Here is a 22,635-nt window from a genome sequence, read left to right as displayed (position 1 = left end):
TTGGAAGCTCTACTCATTTGCTGGATTTATTTTCACTTATGATTTATTTCTTAACTAGTGGCTTGTTGAGGTATTTAGCCCCAATTTATTGAGGATATGTATTTAAACAGATTTAAATTAAGTGGGAAAGCATTGCACTATTAACTTTCCAGATGTTATGGACACAATTAGTGCTGTTAAGAAGTACTTCTTCCATCTCTGTAATTGTTTTCAGTTCTGGAAGAGAAATTAGGCTGTTAAGGCAACAGGAATTTAATTACTATTAGCTGTCTCAAGGCATGGTAGTTAACACACCCAAACAGTGTTCAGATATGGCAGATTCTTCCAATAAAGAATATCAGATAGACATATCAGCATTAACAAATGTACCTGTTCTGTGATCTTTGATCATGTGTGTGCATGAATCATATTCACTATGAAAAGAAAATGGCCACATTTTCTGGCCTTCCTCACACAGAAGTATTCATCAGAGGTAATGTAGACACAAGCCAACTCCATCTGAATACACCGGATTCTCCAAGGGAAGTGAGCGGCACACAGCCAAGCTGATATGAACCTGCCAACTATTAGACGATCACATGATTCTCCTCCATGCTCGACCATCTCAAGGCGTCCACGCAATTGTAACTCAGTACATCCAGCACTAGAGATGTTTTAAAGTTAACTGATAAAAACTCAAGGGACTCTGGATATCAGCTGGTGCCCATGTCCAAGGGACCCATAAAATCTGATAACCTCTCCTATTTGCTGACCTTCCATTACACCCCTAGCAATCTCCAGCTGTATGACAGTGTAGCCAGTATTTTTCTCTTCTCTGCCAATGAAGATTATACTGAAAATTTTAGACCAACATGATATTTTTCTTGTACATGTACTATCATACACCTCTCCAGGTTTTTCCTTAATTTGTATGGTTAATGAATAAGAGATTTTAGTGCTTTACCAAGAAATGACAAGTAGGATAGTTTGCTATAGTAATAATACAGTGTGGAAGATGTTTTGTGGGGTATATAAAGAAAGATGTGTGAGATTACTCAATAGAGCCACAACTCTGAAAATTATTTTAAACAATGAATTCCTAAAATAAAAAAAATAAAAAATTTACTTTAAATTTCAAACAGACAGGTCCTAAGATGACATAAAACATGCAACTAAAAGTAGGAGAGGAGATTCATGCCAAATTTATGCACAAAGCTAAACAAAATTTTCTTTCAATGAAGTCATGTCATGCACATGTTATGTCACTGTCTCCACCACCACTTGTACCTGTAAATATTCATCCAATTCAACTTGGCCATTCATATTTGTGTCAATTTCTCTGAGAATTTCATGAAGTTGTTCACCAGACACATGCTCACCAGCATTCTGGAAGATAAAAAAAAGTTTGCCAACATGATACAAAAAGTGAAGCAACAAGCATATTTTCTCCATAGCAGTAACAGAGGTAAAAGGAATTTGTTTGTTTGCTCATGGAAATAGCAGTGGTATTGTATTAATATGAGGTGTTTTCCTACGTAACTGCAATGCAAAATTTTAGCTAAGGAAACTAAGATTTGAGCATGACTCTCTTACATCTATCAGAAAATGAAATAGTTATCACCTTGCAATAGCCTATTTCCCACAAAAATCATTTACAAATCAAAAAAAGGGTTTCAATTAGTAAGTGCAAGTTTTATGTTCATATACCAGATGGTGCACCCGCACCTTGCAATCTAGTTTTATGCAACCCGCTTCGTTTACTACAATTCTGAAATACATCGGTTCCTCTCCCTAAACCAGAGTAATATAACGAGATGTGTGGTTACAGACTAGAAAACGCAGGAATCATGAGTGCCACTATTAATTCATTATGAATACAACGAACCTGTAAAACTAGCACAGATATGAAGAACATGTTACCTTACAACAGGAGGTGCACACACAGGCCAGGAATAGGTACTGTATAGACTAGGAACTGCCCACTGCACGTTAACCTCACAACAGCTCACTTGGCAGGGGTGCTGTCAGAGATTTATAACCGGAACAAACATACAAAATTTGGGTTGAAGGGTTTTGGCCTTTCTGACAGTTCCAACCTGTATCATTTCATTCCTTATTTGGGAAAAACTGACCTTGAAAACACAGTTCTTTTGAAGACAACTCTGTCTGTGCTCATCTCTCATAAAAAATGCCAATGTTCCACCCCAAGTTACCATATCTATATTGACCGTTATTACACCTCACCAGAGCTAGCTAATGAACTACTAGGAATGCGCATGGTTACAACTAGTATTGTTATGCCCTACTGAAGAGGCGAGCCATATAAACTAAAATCTGGCAATGTAAAGAAAATTAAAAAGGGGGGATATAATCAGCTGCCGAGAAAATGAAACTTGGCACTAAATGGAATACCATATTTTTCCATTTTTAATGAACGAAGACACAAAAAGAAACTAAAATATAAATGAAAGTAGTTTTGTGTACATATATTTCATAATAGTGGACTACAGCGTACTTCAAGTTAACACTATCAGATCATATCATGGAGTGTCCTTTGTGCCATTCTTCCAATGAAAAAAATGATTTGATGATATTAATTTTGTCTTCAAACCACTTGAAAGTTAGAATTCCATCTAAAACAAGGCATGTGGTCTATTTAGGTATGTTTTCATGGTTTTAGTAAATTTTCCATAGTTTTGCATAAATTTCTTTTTTTGCCATCTATGGCCATAGATTACTGCCATCCACATAGGGTTAAGATGATTTTGAAAATTTCCAAATTCTAAATGCTAATTTTAGAGGGCCATTCTCCATACACAGTGCACAAATAACAAAACCACTACTGGTTTTAGACTAATCTATCAGGAATTAAGTAATAAATGTATAAATAAAGTTCAGATATCTGAATAGTTTTTACAATTTTATATCTGAAAAATAAAATTCACTACAGTTTCCTTGAATCATAAGAACAAAAATATAATTAATTTGCAAATACTGGTGTATCAAAATTTAAAATCAATGTAAGACAGAAAATCATAAATCTAAACTCGATAGAAATGTTTTCAAATTATGTCCTAGTGTGCCAAACTTACATGCTGATAAACTAATGTCAAAGTTCAGTCAATCTATATCAACACCATGGAATATCTCAGAATATATGCACTCATTTCAAGGACAATGATAACTGAAATGTGGGGTGGCTTATATGAGAGTATTCGTCAACCCGACCACACGTCACCTCAACAGCAGTCGGATGGTAAGCTAAGGCCCCCCTCAAGGCTGTTTCACCATGGGGTTTGGTTTGGAGATTTATATTAATTCAAAAGTCAATATAACACAATAGCTTAGGTTTCCACGAGTGGCATTTTGATTAACATTCAACATATTTTGTCGATATGGGTTGCTAGCTTTCAATGTTTCACCAGCAACTGCACCTGGCCTTTTTAAAGGATCCACTTTCTCCAAAGGTCAAAAGTGGACTGAAGCTGTGTCCGCATGCTCCCAAACATGAGAGAAGTAATCCGGCACAGGAGGGGGGGTGTGTGGTAGGAGACACCACGGTTCGTTGTTTACTAGTTACCGACTAACTTCTTTTAATGGGAAGTATTGGCAATAAATAGCCTTACCTGGTACATCACATGTTGAATAGCTGTCACCATGTTGTACCAGCAGGAATACTACATTCTAATACAAAAAGTCCTCAAAATGTCCACCATGCACCTGAATGCATGTCTGAACAATCCACCTCACCTCACTACCCATATGTCTGGGAACATCCTGTATATGATGGTGGCATACTGTTTCCTTCACAGCTGGACTTCTGCGAACGCTTAGATTCTTTATCTTCACTGTTTTGAGCATGTGTTTCCAGGCTCTGTTTACCATTCGGTTTGTTCCTACTTATTGAAATTGTTAGTGTGTTAGCTTCCTGTTTTAACAGAGCATGGTAGTGTACTGTAGTTGAGTGAATCTGTGTCTCCGTATTGTATTTCATGGCCATCCCAGTAGAGTGTGATCAGCTACCTATGAATTTTCTGTCTGTGCTGGTTGGCTGTGCGACAATCAAGCAATGCAACCCCCTCAGCACAGTAAAAGTACAGACTGCACAGAAAACAGTGTGCCACCACCATATACAGTATATGAGGAGTACCTAACCACAGCTTCAGCCCACTACTGACCTTTCGAGAGAGTGGATCCTTCTAAATACCAGGCACAGTTTATGGTGAAACCCAAGTTGACCACGGCCTACAAGCCCGCAAAATATCTTCTGGAGTCAATATAATACTTGATAAACAAATAGAAATAACATATACAAAACAAAAATCGTAACGATTATTATTGGTTCAATACTATTTCCATGAACAACTGTTTGTGGTTTCCTGAAAAGAAAAGAAACAACCTGTTCCTACTGTACAGTACAATAATCATTACCTGCAGAAAGTCACTCAACTCTAGCCGGCCATGTGCACAGGAATCCACTTCTCTCATTAGAGAATGTAAGTCGTCTTCACTGATTTCTACATTTAGATCCTGTTAGCAGATTAATAAACAATATAAATGCTGATTCTTAACTTCACATTCTCCACTAATCCCCAACAGAGTTAACTACATATCATCCCAATGACCAACTTCATCCTGTATTCAAGAATTAGTTTCATACATTTATTTTGAGCTAATAAGTTGTTCAATTAAATGTGCAGTTTCTACAAAATAATACTGTCAGTCTGAGGAAAAAAGAAAAATTTCTGAAGTTCTGTTACTCTTACTCAAAAAGGAGTCATTTCCATTTATTCCTCGAAATAATTTAAATTCATTAACCTTGGACCCTGAAAGATACATATTTTCCATTTCTATACTGCCAGTGTCCAAAACACACACTTCTGACAAAAGCATGATTTTAGACTGCCAGTAAGTGCCATCTATCAGCAAACTTATGGAACTATTACATCAGAGAGATTAAAAATGAAAATTTTGATGCTGTAGTTAAATTCTGTGATATTATTCTGTCCACGAACAGATAAAAGGCAGGATGATGCAATATTTATTAAACAAACGTGGCAGCTGGTAGAAAAAATGGATTCAATCAATCATCAATAGCCATCATCAATGAATAGTAGTGATACTATTTTGAATATTTTAGTAGAGGGAAGACTGATTGTGTATTGAATATTGTGATTCTGATGGTAGTAGTTCATACAGTGACTGATACCCAACCTGTTAGAATAAGTGATAGTAATGTGAAAAGTTGACAGTACATAGTGACAATGAGCAGAACTGGGGTGTAAACAGTGATCAAATTTCAGATTTTGATTTGCCACTGTAAATATATATTGATGTAAGAAAAATTAATTGGAAAACTCATAGAAATGGTAGTAAAAATTAGACTGGTAAATTTTCTGTGTAAAACTAATTACTTACCCAATAATCAATATGGGTTTCTCCCAAATAGAGGAACTGATAATACCGTATTTGATACAGTAATAGATGTTCAAAAGAAACTTAGATGAAAATAAATTAGCAGCAGGGCTACTCATAGATCTTAAAAAAGCATTTGACCTGGTTGACCACAAAATACTTCTAAACAAGTTAAAAATAGCAGGAATTAGGGGTTTAGCACAAAAGTGGTTCCAAAATTATTTATCAAACCGAACACAATATGTGATGATTAATGATACTAAAAGTTCTAAACAGCAAACAAAAACGCGAGTACTGCTGGGTTCAGTACTAGGTCCTATTCTATTTATGATTTATATTAATGACATACAATCTTTAACACTAAAGGGAAAATGTAAATTATTTGCTGATGATATCTTCATAACTTATGAAGGACTAAGTGAAACACAAATTATGGAAGATATAAATTGTGACTTGAACAAGTTATCAGACTGGGCTTTATCTCAAAAAATGATCATAAATGTGACTAAAACAAAATACTTAATCTTTCATAAAACAGACCATAAGATCACAGCAGCTAACACTATTACCGTAAAGGACCAAGTAATAGAGAGCGTCAACTCAGCTATTCGTCAATTAAAATTAGACTCATCACTTTCCTGGAAAAGTCATATTGATAATGTAATCAGTAAAACTGCTCCTCTGATAGGAATAATGCACAGATTAAGATACAGTAATTTCTGTCATCAACAACTGAAGTGTATATATTATGCAATGATCCACCCACATCTAACATACATAAGCTTCATTCGTGGAAGATGTAGGAAAGATTATGTTAATAATTTAGAAATCCTACAAAAAAGAGCCATCAAAATCATATATGGATTCCCCTTCCTCAAACTGTCACATGAAGTTTTTTCAGAGTCAAATATTCTGCCATTCCATAAACAAATTGCAATTTCATCATCAGTCTTGATGTATAAGCTAGACAGGAAATTAACCCACTCTACTGTTAACTTCTCCCATTTTAGTGAAATTCATGGATATGAAACTAGAGGATCATTAAGCTATATCCCTCTAACTCTAATTCAGTAAAGTATGGAATGAAAGGCATAGAATCATCAATGTTTAGGGAATATAATGCATTGCCTCCTGTTATAAAGAACTCTAAATTGGTTATATGTTTTAAGAAAAAACTGAAGGCATATTACTCTTATACAGATATCTCAATATAATCTTTAATTAATACAAGAATATATTGTCCATATTTAATATCGTACAGCCATGCAATATCTAAATATACTTCTGAAAAACTATGATGCATGTTAAAAAAAAAAAAGTATGTCTTAGTTATCCAAAAATGTACTTGTCATTTTACAGAAAAAGCTATTGTATATGAAATGCAATTATTGTGTCACCTTAAGAAAAGTATGTACTGTATTGAAATAAATAAATAAATAAATAAATAAATAAATAAATAAATAAATAAATAAATAAATAAATAAATAAATAAATAAATAAATAGAACAAGGGGAGGAACTAGGACGAAGAAGGAAGCAGTTTCAGAGGTATAGGTGGAAGAAGCAGCTGAGCAACTTACTGTGGTAGGGGAAAATCAATTATTTTGAGTGATGAAGAAAAACACTGATCATTTTTCCAATCTGTCCATATACTGCTTTAAAGTCAGTATACTAAAGTCAACATAATGGCCATTTTTTGCTCATCTCTGAATTTTTGTTGTACTGAACATATTTTAGTAATCAACACTTCATTACGACAATCAACACTTAATTTTGAAATCTACAAATATATTTTGGGCATTCTATAATTATATAATTTTCTTTCAAACACTTTCATAACATGCAGAGTCAGGGTATTCCTCTGTATTTTTTCACAATCTTCCCAGTTTCTTTCCTTAAATATAGGGACAATAATTCTCTTTTCCCAATCTTCTGAGATTTTCGTCTGTCTTCAGGCTACTTTAAATGCTGTACTGGTCACATGAACAAATAGTATCCATCAAATTTCATTATTATTTCTGTCTTAAATGGAATACAGTACAATAACTCTTTTAGGGTAAATCGGTGATTTCAAATACTAACTACCAAATACATAATTATATAATTCGTCCTAGTTCCACCCCTTGTTCTGGACATTTATTTATTTATTTATTTATTTATTTATTTATTTATTTTAATTTATTTATTGTATTTCATACCACCAACAAAGATGTTCCTCCTATGACAAGTGGCTTAGTCACTATATATTAATTATTAAAAACACTTTAGGAAGAAAGTGTTATCAATAGCTAAAATAGTTAATACAAAAAAAAAAAGAAAAAAATAGAAGGGAGAAATACATGAACTTCAAAGAAATTAAGAATTACTATCTACAGTACAAAAGAAATAACACTAGTCTTAAATTGACAACAGTTAGAAAAGCAATTGAAAAAAAAAAAAAAGGGAAAGTAAACCAGGAAATACCAATGTTTGATAAGAGGCAATCAGTATCAACAGCACATTATATCTTACGTAAGTACAACTACACTCTAGCAGAATTTTTTTTTTTTTTTTGCAGTTTTCATTGCATCATGTTTATCTACATGAAATAAAAGTTCTGGTTTAGTGACAATGTTCATACAATAATTCCTTTAGTAATAGAGTGTCTTCTTCATCTTCTTCTTCTTTTACTTTTACTGCTTATTCCCCACACTGTGGGATCGCAGGCACGAACTATGTCACACATGTGGATTTTTTTTTTTTTTTTTTTTGCTAGTTGCTTTACGTCGCATCGACACAGATAGGTCTTATGGCGACGATGGGACAGGAAATGGCTAGGAGTGTGAAGGAAGCGGCCGTGGCCTTAATTAAGGTACAGCCCCAGCATTTGCCTGGTGTGAAAATGGGAAACCACGGAAAACCATTTTCAGGGCTGCCGATAGTGGGGTTCGAACCTACTATCTCCCGAATACTGGATACTGGCCGCAATTAAGCGACTGCAGCTATCGAGCTCGGTACATGTGGATTTGGCCCTGTTTTACAGTCAGATACCCTTCCTGATGCCAACCCTGTATGGAAGGATGTAATCACTATTGCGTGTTTCTGTGGTGGTTGGTAGTGTGGTGTGTTGTCTGTATATGAAGAGGAGAGTGTTGGGACAAAAACAAACACCCAATCCCCTGAGCCAGAAAAATTAATCACAAGCGATTAAAATTCCTGACCTGGCCGGGAATCAAATCCAGGACCCTCTGAACTGAAGGTCTTAACGCTGACCATTCAGCCAAGGAGTCAGACCTTTAGTAATAGAGTATAAACATTATAATTAGCAGAAAAGTCAAGATCAGTATGGCTGGTGTTATTTGGAATCAAATTGTATGTTGAACACATCTTAAACAGAGGAGAATTCTTATGAAATAACTTCTTAGGAATAGGGATTACAAAGTGATTTCTAAAGTGTAAGTTAGCTTTCTTGATGTTAAACTGTAATTGTGAAAATTACAGAGGAATTACTCTGACTGTGCATGTTATGAAAGAGTTTGATACTGGAAAAGGAACAACATCGATTTAAGAGTAGAAGACCAACAGTGGATATGTATTTGCAATGCAACAGATTGTGGAAAAATACAGGGAATACAATAACGATCAAATTCTGACCTTCATTGACTTGAATACTTTGTGTTCCCGGAGGTGGAAAGCAATTTTCAAGTAGTTTAGTAATTCTAATAATTCTATTATTTACAAGTTTATACAGAGTGTTTCTAAATTCCCATTACAAACTTTTAGGGCTTGCAGTGGGGACCAAGACAGTTAAGTTTAGCATAGGAACTTGTGTCCGGAAATGTACCGTCTTCCCGCTACCCGCAAAAAACCACCACAGCACACTTTCACAGCTCCTGCATTTTCGGCGCTCTCTCCGACTTCTGCTGCTTGCCATCTGGGTCCAATTACAGGCGGGGCTCGATGTGACGACCACCGACGTCAACACAGACATGGTCGGTACCTACGTATCATGTTCTCATACACACGATCATCAATACCGGGTCCTCCAACATCTGCCGCAGCCATAACCCGTGCCAGTAGATCTTCCTCAGATTCCACAGGGATCTCGTAAATCAAGTTTTCATACGACCCCATAGGTCAGGCCTTTTCAACTCGAGCACTTAGTGCTGGGGCGCACCAGCGCTGCACTCAGCAGCACTGTTCCCCTCCTTCCTCACCTAGACCATGTAGTACATTGTGTTTTACATCAAGAACAATTATGTGCAAAAAACGTTTGCAACTTTAAATCTGTTATGGATACTGTGTCAAAATGTGTAAATTTCTGCAGAAAGCAAGGTTTTTTTTTTTTTTTTTTTTGCTAGGGGTTTTACGTCGCGCCGACACAGATAGGTCTTATGGCGACGATGGGATAGGAAAGGCCTAGGAGTTGGAAGGAAGTGGCCGTGGCCTTAATTAAGGTACAATCCCAGCATTTGCCTGGTGTGAAAATGGGAAACCACGGAAAACCATTTTCAGGGCTGCTGATACTGGGATTCGAACCTACTATCCCCCGGATGCAAGCTCACAGCTGCGCGCTTCTACGCGCACGGCCAACTCGCCCGGTGAAAGCAAGGTTTGAACCATCAGCAGTTCAAAGAATTTTTAAAAGATCTCGAGGCAGAATGTAGCGAAATTCCCTTTTATTGTATTGTGCGCTGGTAAAGTCGCACGAAAGTGCTAACAACCTTCTTTGCAATACCTGAAGAAATTGCTCTGTTCATGGAGATGAAAGATTCTCCACAACCAACTTTGAGGAATAAACAATGGGTAGCTGACCTCGCTTTCTTGGCGGATATAAAGTCTTATTTGAATGCTTTAAATACAGCATTTCATTGCAAGGGAGAAACACATTATTCATTAGTTATATTTTTTGGGCTTATGCCGTGTAAATAATTGTAAACACACTCAACGTTTCAAAAGGAACCTTGCCTTTCTTCATCAGGAGACAAAAGAGAAAAGAAACGACGTATTGATGGTTGCTAGGAGAAAGCAACGAGGAAGCTTCAAATGGTGCCCAAAGATGTAAAGGGGATGCCATCTTAGCCCAATGCTAGAGACAATGAATAGTAACAGCAAAGCATAATATGAGAAACACATTGATTAGCACCATGTGTGATAGAATTAAGGCTTTCAAAATGCAAAGTTTGTTATTGAAAAGTCAGCTTGAAGCCGGAAATGTTGACAATTTTACTTCATTAAAATCATTGCATTTGCCTACTTACGAAAATCTTGGACACTATCAGATTTCGTTACAGACTTTGCACGATGAATTCAATGCCCGACACAAAGAAATTAATGATATGGCACCTGAATTTGAAATATGTATGACCCCATTTTCAGCGCGTCCTGAAAACCCATCATATTTCCGAACAGAGCTGATAAAACTACAGTGCAACGCAATCCTAAAGGACAGGCACTACCACCACAAAGGTGATTTAATTTCCTTTTACAAAGGTGTTCATCCACAAGAATTTTCCAGACTTCATGCACTTGCCTTAAAATGTGCATCAATGTTCGGTACAACTTATGCATGCGAACAGATGTTTTCAATTCTGAATTTAAGTAAATGTAGAACTAGGACTTCTCTGTCCGATGTTGTCTTAGAGACTGTACTTAGAATTTCTACTGCCAAATCGATTGCACCCAATATTGGTAAATTAGTTCCTGCAAAACGATGTCAACAATAGACTTAAATGCTAAATGTACATTAAGGCAAACGCAATATATGTACAGAATAAATTGTTTGTGTGTTCACAGAATAGTCATAAATAACATTGTTTTCGTAAGCTGCACGCTGACTTGACGACCTGTGGTTCTGCCCCTGCCATTTCGCCTCCTTCCCGCACCACGTCACCGGTGCTACAACACAGCGCCGGTGCTGCTGCTGGTGCTGGCCGGGGCCGTGGGAGCACTTCAGTTGGAATCGTTTGCCATAGGTAGTACTCTAGCGGAGTCAAGTCAGGTGAATGTGCAGGCCAAGCAATTGGACCGCTATGACCTCCACTATTGGCCAAATCTTTGGTGCAGATGAACTACTGTACGTACAGCTGACTACTGTGTACGTAGTAAAGAATTACTGCTGTACTGTAGTATGAACGAAAATCACAAGTACAACAGCTGGTAAAACACATCTCCGTGCGGATCACACACTCAACTGAATGGTATGGAATGTCAACAAACCTGTAGTGGTATGGGGCATCATGTGATCATTCAATGACGTACGTACTCTAGTCAATGGCGCCGAAAATGCGGGAGGATTTGAACTGTGCTGTGGTGGTATTTTACGGGTAGCGGGAAGACGGTAGGTTTCCGGACACAAGTTTCTATGATAAACTTAACAGTCTTGGTCCCCACTGCAAGCCCTCGAAGTCTGTAATGTGAATATAGAAACATCCTGTATAAAATGGTTTTCTGTGACGTTTCCCTCCTATTGGTTAATGATGTATACTCAATTTTTTTTCATAAGGTCTATGTAATATACAAGGCTACGTGGTAAAAACGTGCAATGCTTTTTGTACTAAGGATACCATAGGAACCGTTCCTGAATTTTTCAACTTGATTCTGATATTATTTGTAATATGGAGGCCATATTACAGGTGTCTATTTCCAATTCTGATCTAATAAGAGAGTTAAAATATAATGTTTTAACCCCTTCAGTGGCACGCCCGAGAAATTCTCGGGTGGCGCACGCCTGCCCATAACGTCACCGCCCGAGAAATTCTCGTTTAGCTGCAGTGTTCATTTCGCGATCGCCCAATAATTTCTCGGGTGCTCTAATCGCTTTGGAAAATGTTTTCAAGCATTCTCAACAAATGGCGGGAGGATTTCCAGCTGTATTCATGAAGCGTCTGGCCTAAAATATGCCTTATCTTTTCTACTTTACATATACAACCTCTGGCCAGCTGACGAGGTAAACAGAAATGGCGAGCGCGAAATGGAAGAGAAGTTTGTCTGAAGACAAAATAAGGAACTACATCAAAGATGAATCTCTAAGTGACATTAGTATTTCTGATAGTAGCTATAATGGTACTATTGATTCTTCAGATGATGACCTCAGTAATTGTAGTGAAAGTGAAGAAGGTATTACGTCAGAAGCTAAGGTGATGGTAGATGTTGAATATACATTCGTTTGGAAAATGTGTAAGCCTGGGGATAGTGCGCGACCTAATATTATTCCATTTACGGCAAATCCTGGTGTGAGGATTATCAGAGGTGAGTGCGATTGACTGTTTTGAACTGATTGTAACAGATGAAAGTGTAAATTTGACAGTGCCCGAAAAAATTCGTTGGCCCTATTCTAAAATTGCATTGAAAAACTTGTAAATAAATCTCCGCATGGAAGGGCACAGTTTTGGAAAAAATAAACTCTTACAAAATTTGGCAATTGATTGCGTTAGTGTTGCTGATGGGAATAATACAAAAGCATGAAATAAGAATGTATTGCTCACAGGACAGTATAGGTCCTACTCAAAACACCAGTGTTTTATGATTTTTATGAAACTATATCACAGGCCTACTGTAAAAAAGTGTTAATAGAGTGTAAAGTAAGATTTTATTAACCTTGAATAATATATGAATGTGTTCCCTTAATAATTGTTACTCATTCCTTGCTTCCTAAAAATAAATAATTTCCTCCGAAAAACCTCACTTTTCTGGCACAGGAGGTCTCCCAAAACCCGCCACCGAAGGGGTTAATGTTGTGAAAATATCTTTGTCTCTCTGATTAAGAAACCTAGGTTTTTGTATGCTTCATTAACTATACACGTAACATTCAATTTGAAAGACATGTTGTGTGATATTTGTACACCGAGATCACTTATAAATGTCACTTGTTTCAAGTATTCTTCTTTAAGCTTATATAGCCAATTAGGCATGAATTTACTATTTGATATTCTCTGGAAACAGCACTTTTTGATATTTAGCTCTAACAAGTTTTGTTTGCTCCATATATATAGCATATCCAGATCAAGGTGAAGATTTACCATAGCCTTATTTGAGATGATTTCCTTGAACAGTTTGACATCATCTGCGTAGAGAAGACAATTAGAATAACTAATTACACCTGCAAGATCATTAGTATAGAGTGAAAAGAAGAGTGGATTTGAACTCTGAGGCACGCCAGAGTTTGCATAGTAAACATACGAGTTGCACTGACGATATGATACATAGTGTTTCCTATCAGAAAGATATGGAGCAATTAGCTTAAATATACCACAAGACAAGCTGTAATCTGACAGCTTCCTTAACAATATACTGAACCACATCAGAAAGCAATCCCTGGACTCCATTTGTACAGATATAATAACCCAAAAGTAACTCACTAGGTTACAAATTGATAAGCACCAGTAGGGGGGGCCTTGATTTTCTGCATGAGGCACAAAAAAAGAGCGGTCAAGAGAAAGCAACCAGTGAGAGAGAGCTGAGAACCAATGAGGGAGACAGACACACAATTTCAAATCACTGTGCCATGTGAATTTGTTTTGGGATTCCCCCTAGCCAAATAATAACATAATTTATCAGGCATTGTAGGACTCTTAATTTGGAATACAGTTACAGTTGCGAGCGCAACCAGTTCTTACGAACAAGGACAATAATCGAGCTGTCATTTCATGCTACAGTGACGTAGCATCCAGCATCAAGCAGATGGCAACATTAGAATGTTGACCACAAACCCCATGGCGAAGAGGAGTCAGGGAAGTTAACCTTAATGCCAACATTAAGTATTCATGAACTTGTGGATGTCCGTTACGAGGGAGGTCACCACACAAAGGAACAAGGGACGCCTGGTTTGGGCTTGTATCAAAAGCAGCGGTAAGAGATGCGTGTCGGTGTGTGTTGTAGCTATAAACAAGAGAGCCTTTATGAATGAAATATTTCTATAGTATAACGTAAGCACAGGGGCTGCTTGGCCGAGGCGGTAAAGGAGTGCACGGTTTGCCCGGAAGGACGTGGGTTCGAATCCCCGTCAGGAAGTCATAAAATTTAAGAAACCAGATTTCCACCTCTGGAGGTGCACATGGCCCTGAGGTTCACTCAGCCTACACCAAAAATGAGTACCAGGTTAATTCCTGGGGGCAAAAGTGGCCGGGCATAGAGCTAACCACTCTACCGAATCAAGTGCCGAGGTTATGGATAGTGGAAGCCTTTACCTTCCACCCCTCCAAGGGCCTTCACGGCCTGTACGGAGATGACTTCGCTTTGCTTTTTTATAATGTAAGCACAGTAAAGTTAGAACGGACCAGTGACCTTAGATAGGACTAACAAACTGTACAAGTGTTCCAGAATAGAGTAAATTAATTATAAAGTGATCCTGAGGTAAAATATTCTTAAACCAAAGAAATAGTTACTATCTGCTGGGAGTGTACGAACTAACTGCGCTGAGCTCTAAGCCCAATGTTTACAGATAGTCAGCTACAGAAGTAGATCACGAGTTTTGGTCTGGAGTGCAGTGTTTGCAGAGCATTTACAGTCAGGTGGACTTTTACAGTTACAGTTGCGAGCGCAACCGGTTCTTACGAACAAGGACAATAATCGAGCTGTCATTTCCTGCTACAGTGATGTAGCATCCAGCATCACGCAGATGGCAACATTAGAATGTTTACCACAAACCCCATGGCGAAGAGGATCATCACGGAAGTCAACCTTAATGCCATCATGCACTAAATCACCCATGGCGGCCCAACCAGGCTGACTTTCATTAACACGATGGGAACAGATAAGGTCTGGTCATATATGTATGATGATGATGCTTGTTGTTTAAAAGGGCGTAACATCTAGGTTATCGGCCCCTAATGGTACGAAATGAGACGAAATGGAATGACAAATTAAAAGTCCAACATCCTCCACTGACCAGGGAATTCAAAACGTGAGGACGAAGAATGAATGGATGGATATGAATTTAAAACAATCAGTGGATCCGACCCGCAATGCCCCACATTCACAGAAACTGACGTGAAACTGACCAAGGGACTACGTCTATAGCATAATACTGAATTGATGATGCTTTTAGTCTAAAGGGGTCCAAAATCCAAGTCGTCGGCCCCTCATAATGGTACTTATTGCTAGGAAAGTAGAACCATGGTATTTGTCATGTTGCGGTAGCGATGGGCATTCCGAATGAAAACTATCGAATTATTCGATGGTCTCAAACTACCGTTTCATTCGATTGTTTTCAACAACATTCGATGTTTCATTCGGTCTATATGATACTGAATTCTCCTGCTGTAGTTGCTCCCACTTCGCTCAAAACGATAGTACGTAAGTCGAATGTTACGGAAACGATAGGAACCAATGCAATAGTATTACGGTCTAGGAGAGCAACTATCGCGCGCGTATTTCAAACATTATCCAATGATGGTCCGTAAATATTATTCCCTCCATTACATGGGCAAAAAAAGCAGTTCAGCAGAATTCTGGAAGAAACACAAATCTGCCATGGAACTCTTATACACATTGTCACAGAATTATCTCACAATTCCTGCAACATCTGTTCCAGCAGAAAGAATATTTTTGAAAGCTGGGCAGATGAGTGAAAGAAGAAACAGGCTGAAAGCAAAACATTTAGATCTTTTAATATTCCTGAACAAAAATTTTTGATTGTAGGAAGACAGTGGTAGCCTAAGTGTCTGATTAATTATACTGCAAGTTTGATATGTTGTTTTAGTTATCCTAACCTGTTCTATGTGCACAGAATGAAAACATTTGATCTAGCTACTTTATGTACTTTTTACCACGACATATTATTAGTGACTGCACATATAAATGCTCATTGCTCTATTACATGTGTGTTTCATTTAGTTCGCGGTTTGGTTGTATTTTTTCATGTTAAAATGCAATTTTTAAAATATAATGTAAGTATCTGAAAATCTATGACAGCATTGAAGAGAGCTATGTTTAACGGCTGTTTGCACATGTATATTGTTTGACATGATACCAGTTAAATAAATAAAAATGTATTTTACTGTACTTCCTCCTATGAAGAGAGATTGCCTAACCTAAAACTGACCAAGTGCACCAGTAAATATTTCATATTAAAATAAGTAGGCCTACGTGGTCCCAGTGTCCATAATGTTAATAATGAGTATTCAATAAATTGTTCCTAATGATTAGCACAGATCTTGTGGGAGCCGAAATTGCAAGGATCAGAGTAAATTTAAGTCCGTACACTGTAACAAGCGTGCATATTGCAGTAATTAGTAACTACCGTAACGAATGTCAGCAATTCGGAAACCGAATGAAAACTATCGAATAAAAACATTCGGTTGTGCTCCTGGACTATCGTTTAACAATCGATAGCAGGAAACATTCGATATGCCCATCACTATGTTGCGGTACTAATCAAAAGTAGTGTAGACTCGCGGTATCCCACACATTATAGTACTACTCACAAGTAATGAAATTCGCACATGGAATACAGACCTATGGTATTTTGCACATTGCGGCACCATTTACAGGCAACGCAAACCTATGGTGTTCATCACATACGTGTAATAACCACAACGACCCGCACTATCTTGTGGTGTTCATCATGTACTGGATACTAATCATAGGCAAGCCAGAACCATGGTGTCACTCAACCATGGTGTCGGTCCTAAAGTGGTACCAATCACAGGTACCGCAGAAGCCGGCAACGCACTCTGTTGCTACTAATCATAAACCTATTTGGTACCTAACATAGTGGTACTACGCGCAAGTAAAAGCGACCCATGGTGTTCCCCATGTGGTGGTACTAATCACAAATAGTTTCATGGTCCTAATACAATCATCCCTTGGTTACCCCTTTTAATCACCTCTTACAACAGGCAGGGGATACCGTGGGTGCATTCTTCGTCTGCGTCTCCCACCCACAGGGGGTGGTCATATATGTAAAAGGGTAAGTTCAGCATCCAGCTGCTACAAATAATGTTGTGTAATTGTTTAACGCTGCTTCATGGCAAGTTCTTTGTTATAGTAGCTGGAGTGAGGTTGAAGTATTGCATGAGGGGATATTTTGTAGTTTGATTGCCCAAAGGGGTATTAGATAGATTACAAAGTGCAAATAGAGAGGATCACACCTGTTTAGCTTGTGATATGTTGTATGTCTTTTGTTCCTATGTTATGTGGTTATCTGTGTAAGTGGAGTTAAGAAGGACCACACTAGGGGCGAACTGGGAAGAGACAGGAGGCATCTGGTAGAGTTTAAATATGGATATGATTTTCTTTTCTGTGTTCTGTTTAGTGCAGGAATTTCCAGGTACCTACAGATGGAGCGGCCGCTGGCACGAGTGCCAGTATTGTCACATTTTAGTAGTTGTGGTCTTCTTAAAATAAGGTAGGAAGGCTGGCGGGACTACTGACTGGTTGAGGAATTGAGGAAATGGTGAGGCTCGCAAATGAACAGCCTGTGTGTTGTGATGAGATAAAGCAGCTGAGCTGAGAAAGACTGGCGATTATAGATATATATGCGATGACTTAATGACGAGATAATATGTAGTAAGTGCTGACTGTGTTTTGTTAATGGAGAGGACATGCCCATGGATAATAGAAGAGAGAAAGAATTTGTATACAGTTCACCCATGCCAGGTAGAAAGCTTGAGTATTTGTATGATCCGTAAACAACAAAAGGAAGATTTGCGCCGCATTCCTCCCAGCTGAGAGGTACGAGAGAAATATGTCAGTGGGCTAGGTTAGCCTATGCAATCCTTTAGGGTGGCTTTACAGCTGTTTGTGAATCTGGAAGTTAAATGAATGGCAGAGTGAAACCCCAGCCTATTCCTAGAAGAGGGCATGACCATGTGTACATGTCTTTCTTTTCCATGTCTCAGTGTTGTGATCTTATGTCATTTGTGCAATGCCCATGTTATGTTTATTTCATGTGTATTTTCATTGTGATGTGTTGTTCACTTGAGACCAACGTTTGTGGTTGTGGGTTCCATCCATCCTTACAACTACAACTGTATCTGTAGATTAAACTCAAGTGTTTTGGTGGGAATTAGAGTTTTTGACCTCATGTCTATGCACATTTTTGTACCTCGGAAGCACAATCTCGAAAGACAACACTGATAGGCAGGAAATACTCAGCAGGACACAGAAAGCATCAAACTTCTACAGTCAAGTCAGAAATCTTCTCTGGGACTGCAAAATACCACAAAAAGCGAAAACAATCATTTACCACACTTACTTTGTACCAATCCTCACATATGGTTTAGAGACATGTAACCTACTAAACAAAGACTTCAGTAGAATCCAAGCAACTGAAATGAGATTCATTAGAACCATGAACGAAACTACCAGAAAGGACAAGATCAGAAATGAAGTGAATAGGAAAGTAGTTGGTATTACCAATGTCATAAAGAAACACAGACTTCAGTGGTATGGGCACATAATGAGAATGAACACGGAAAGACCTGCCAGAAAATATTTTGACCTTAACCTCGCAGGAAGATTACCACAGGGAAGACCCAGAAAATGTTGGATAGAAACTGTAAGATCAGATGTGGAGGAGAGAGGATACAAATGGGAGGGTGTAATGGAACAGAAGATGTATGAAGATAGAAGGAGATGGCGAGCGCTTGTATACCACACGCGGGAAACTGGAGTTGGGAAATGATGATTATGATGATGATGATGATGATGATGATGATGATGATTATGAAACCCATACTATGTCAGGATAGGATTAATTTTCTTTTGCTGCAAAGTTTATTTACATCTTACATAATATTAATGAAAGCACGGGTCAGAGGACCAAGGAAATGACAGAACTTATGTGTCTAACACCACAAAATAATGTACCTCAACTTATAATGAACATGTAGATTCAAATGAGAGGGGGTGCGAGACCTCATAGTGTTTGTAAATTGTGTGTGCTTTACTGTACATAATTCTATTTTTCCTATAGGTTTACTTTCTTCTTCCTTAACAGTAATAAATGATGTTTTACCCACCATTTTAGAGTTTTTACTTGTAAGTAAATTGTACCTTCCATTCCTGTCCACGCAGTTTAAGCTAGAGGAGATTTCAAGGGCCTATTCGAACAGTCCACCCCTGAGTGAGCTAGCCAGGTGCATTACAGACAGGTGGTAGGATGCATTACAGTGATCCATTTTATCAAATGCCTTACAAAAAGCTGTATATATTATGTAATATTTATGCAAAACATCAAAAGCATACTGAGTAAAAACAATCAAATTACTAACAGTGGATCTCCCATGTATGAAACCATGCTGGTTTTCAATAACAACATTTTGGGCATGACCGAATATACGCAAGTATAACATTCGTTCTAATATTTTAGCAGGTGTACACACAATTAAAACAGGTGTATGACGTTCAATATCAACTTCGAAAACGGGACATACTCTAACTGCTTTCCAAATACTCGAGAAAGTATCCACTACATGGTTGTACCTAATCAGGAGAGGTACTTTTAATAGCTCCGAAAGTGCTTTTAGAACACAGATAGGTATTCTGTCAGGACAACAAGATGGTTTTGGTTTTAAATTTTGTATTGTTTCTTTTTATTAGTCTTTGTGAATATCACATAATGTTAGAGAATAATTTGCTAGGAAATTGACAGTTCTAATATTTCATATGAAGAGAGAGATGGAGAATAAACTGAGCTAAAATACTGTGCAAAATTATCTGATATACTCTGAGCATTATCCAACGTAGTGTTAGTTAATTTTGTCACCTGAAAAGAGTAGTTTTGCTGTTTCTTTTACTGTTGATTTAACTCCAGAATTATTTGCTATCATTTGAAAGGTTTATGCAAACGTGTCCGAGTATGCTTTTAATATGTCCAAGACATATATGCTTTATACTCCTTCTGAATTAGTTCTTGTGAATTTTCTTAGATATTTAAATCATAAGTAACTATATTCACAGTGAGTCCTGTGCTTTCTGTAAAGATCTTTCAACTTTAGGCTTTCAATCATTTCATTTGTGAACCAAGGTGGATACTTTTGCTTTAAATAGTACTTCTTTTTTGGGTACTGTGCTATCATACGTTAAAATAATTTTCTTATAGAAATACTCAATGGCCTCTTCTACATTTGTGATGATTTTTTAATTCAGCCCAGTCCAACTCCCTCCTGCAGGTTCCTTATACATTTAGGAAGTATGCATTACAAAAATTATGTTTCAACACTAAACTGTTTAATAAATCTATGCTGAGCTTTCACGCTTAGGGTGACACTACAGCTGTTGACAGTAGTTAAAACTAAATCTAGCAGTCAACCGTTACCATTCGCTACATCATTACACAAACATAACTGGTACAGTGACGTAAAGAACGCTAAAGACCCACAACATGATCCTGTACCTAGATGAAAGCCAATACCACTTACCAAAAATAATAATATTTCCATAGTAGTTAATGGTGGGAAGTATACTGAAATTATAATCAACAGGAATGACCATACAACATTACCTTTACACACAAGCTCAGCATCTGTAAAATGTAATGGAATTTTCTTCAATAAGATTTCTTTTTGAACCGCAATCAGAACTCGTCCTCCTCTTTCTCCATTCTTTCTGTCTACTCGATAGGCTGAATATTTGTCAGGAATAAACTCAATGTTACTGATGCCATTATGCAACCAGGTTTCAGTTAGTACAAAAATGTCATACTGTGATTCAATACAGTTTTAATGGAACTCTGGAAAGTTTTGCACATAATCCTCATACATTCTGATAATAAATATTATCTACAGTAAACTTACAACAGCAGTGAAAGGGCACTACTAGTGCGGGATCAGTTCAAGTTTGTAAAATCTTCCTTTTTGTAGAGCTTTATATTACCCACATTGTCAATCCACAGGTAAGCACAGTTCATCTCCTTTTTTTTTTTTAAAATTTTCAAGCATCAAAAAGATCTTCCACTGATGTGAAGAAAGACTTTGGTTCATATACTGTAGATCATTTCTTACTAAGATGAGATTTGTTCAAACTGCACTTTACCTTACACCTTTGAACAAATTTCTTCTCATCAGCATGCTGCATAAATTCATAAATTTCAAAATTATTCCTCCTAATGTTTGATGAGGCTCCTTTTTTTAATAGATGGCATGTATCAATCATCTCATTTCATATTTCCATCTTGATTGCCTGTCCTATTTGACTACTTGTTTCAAAAATGTCCTCGTTGCTTTTCTCAGGGATGCCATAAATCTCAACAGTGTTCTGCCTTCCATTACTGTTCCCTATCCTTCAACTATAATACTAGTTCACCATGTCAAATTTTTAAATGAAGATTTTCATTTTTCATTTGTTATGCACCCTCTCCATTTCAATCATTTCACTCCTAAGATGCACAAGCAGTTTGTATATATATTTGCAGCAAATGGACTGCCTTACCTCATGTAGTAAAATGAAAAATAATGCAAATAACAAAAATATAAACATTGGATACACTAAAGATAAAATTAACCTAAATTGCTTAGGATTTGCAGATGATCTGGCACTACTAGCTAATAACCTTAATGAAGCTTGGAATCAAACCACAAGTCTCCAAACTATTGCTGGAAAAATAGGATTAACAATTTCATTTGAAAAACTAAAATAATGGCAATAGGTCCCCTTTTAATAAGCAGTGTTCTGGTATGTGGGAAAGAAATAGAAATTGTAAAACAATTTAAATACCTTGGAGAAACTATAAAATACAATTTAAATGAAAAAATTTCTTGGACAGAGAGAACGAATAAATTATCCACAGCCCAAAAAGTAACCAGAAATACATATAACACGAAATGTTTGTCAATAAATACAAAATCGAAACATTATAAGACTGTAGTCCAACCTGAAATAACTTATGGAAGTGAAACATTTAAACTAAAGCAAAAGAATAACATAGACAAAATTTTAAAAATAGAAAGAAGTATAGTAAGAACATGCATTAATAAGAAGTACCAAAAAGGAGAATGGTGTATCATCCCAAATGCAGCAGTATATCAGGAAATAGCACCTATAATGGATTTCATAAGAAGAGAATATCATTCTTTGGTCATCTGCTGAGAACACCTTAAGACAGGTTAATATGCAGAATTTTGGAAAAGCTTTGGAAACAAAAACAACAAGCTGTTTGGATAAAATAAATAAAAGAAGACATGAAAGAGTTAGACATAACACTGGAGGATTTAAGGAATAAATCAAACAAAATAAATAAATTGAAGAATAGTAAAATTAGATTCCTACCAAAATGTGATAAAAGAGAAACAACTAAAAGGGTACTTTCAGAAGAAGAATG

At 37.1% G+C, this 22,635-nt stretch overlaps 1 protein-coding gene across 1 annotated transcript in view; it reads right to left on the bottom strand.

Annotated features, from left to right (window-relative positions):
- Positions 1-22,635, bottom strand: part of Gpo1 (glycerophosphate oxidase 1) — a 155,703-nt gene that overhangs the window by 15,014 nt on the left and 118,054 nt on the right. The window contains exon 12 of the mRNA XM_067151486.2: positions 1,267-1,365. Coding sequence (XP_067007587.2) covers positions 1,267-1,365 — 99 coding nt within the window. The remainder of the gene's footprint in view (positions 1-1,266; positions 1,366-22,635) is intronic.

This window comes from Anabrus simplex, chromosome 7 (genome assembly GCF_040414725.1).
Source record: "Anabrus simplex isolate iqAnaSimp1 chromosome 7, ASM4041472v1, whole genome shotgun sequence".
Classification (NCBI taxonomy): Eukaryota; Metazoa; Arthropoda; class Insecta; order Orthoptera; family Tettigoniidae; genus Anabrus; species Anabrus simplex.
Note: the sequence above shows the minus strand (reverse complement) of the source record. Positions and strands in the feature narration are given on the sequence as shown.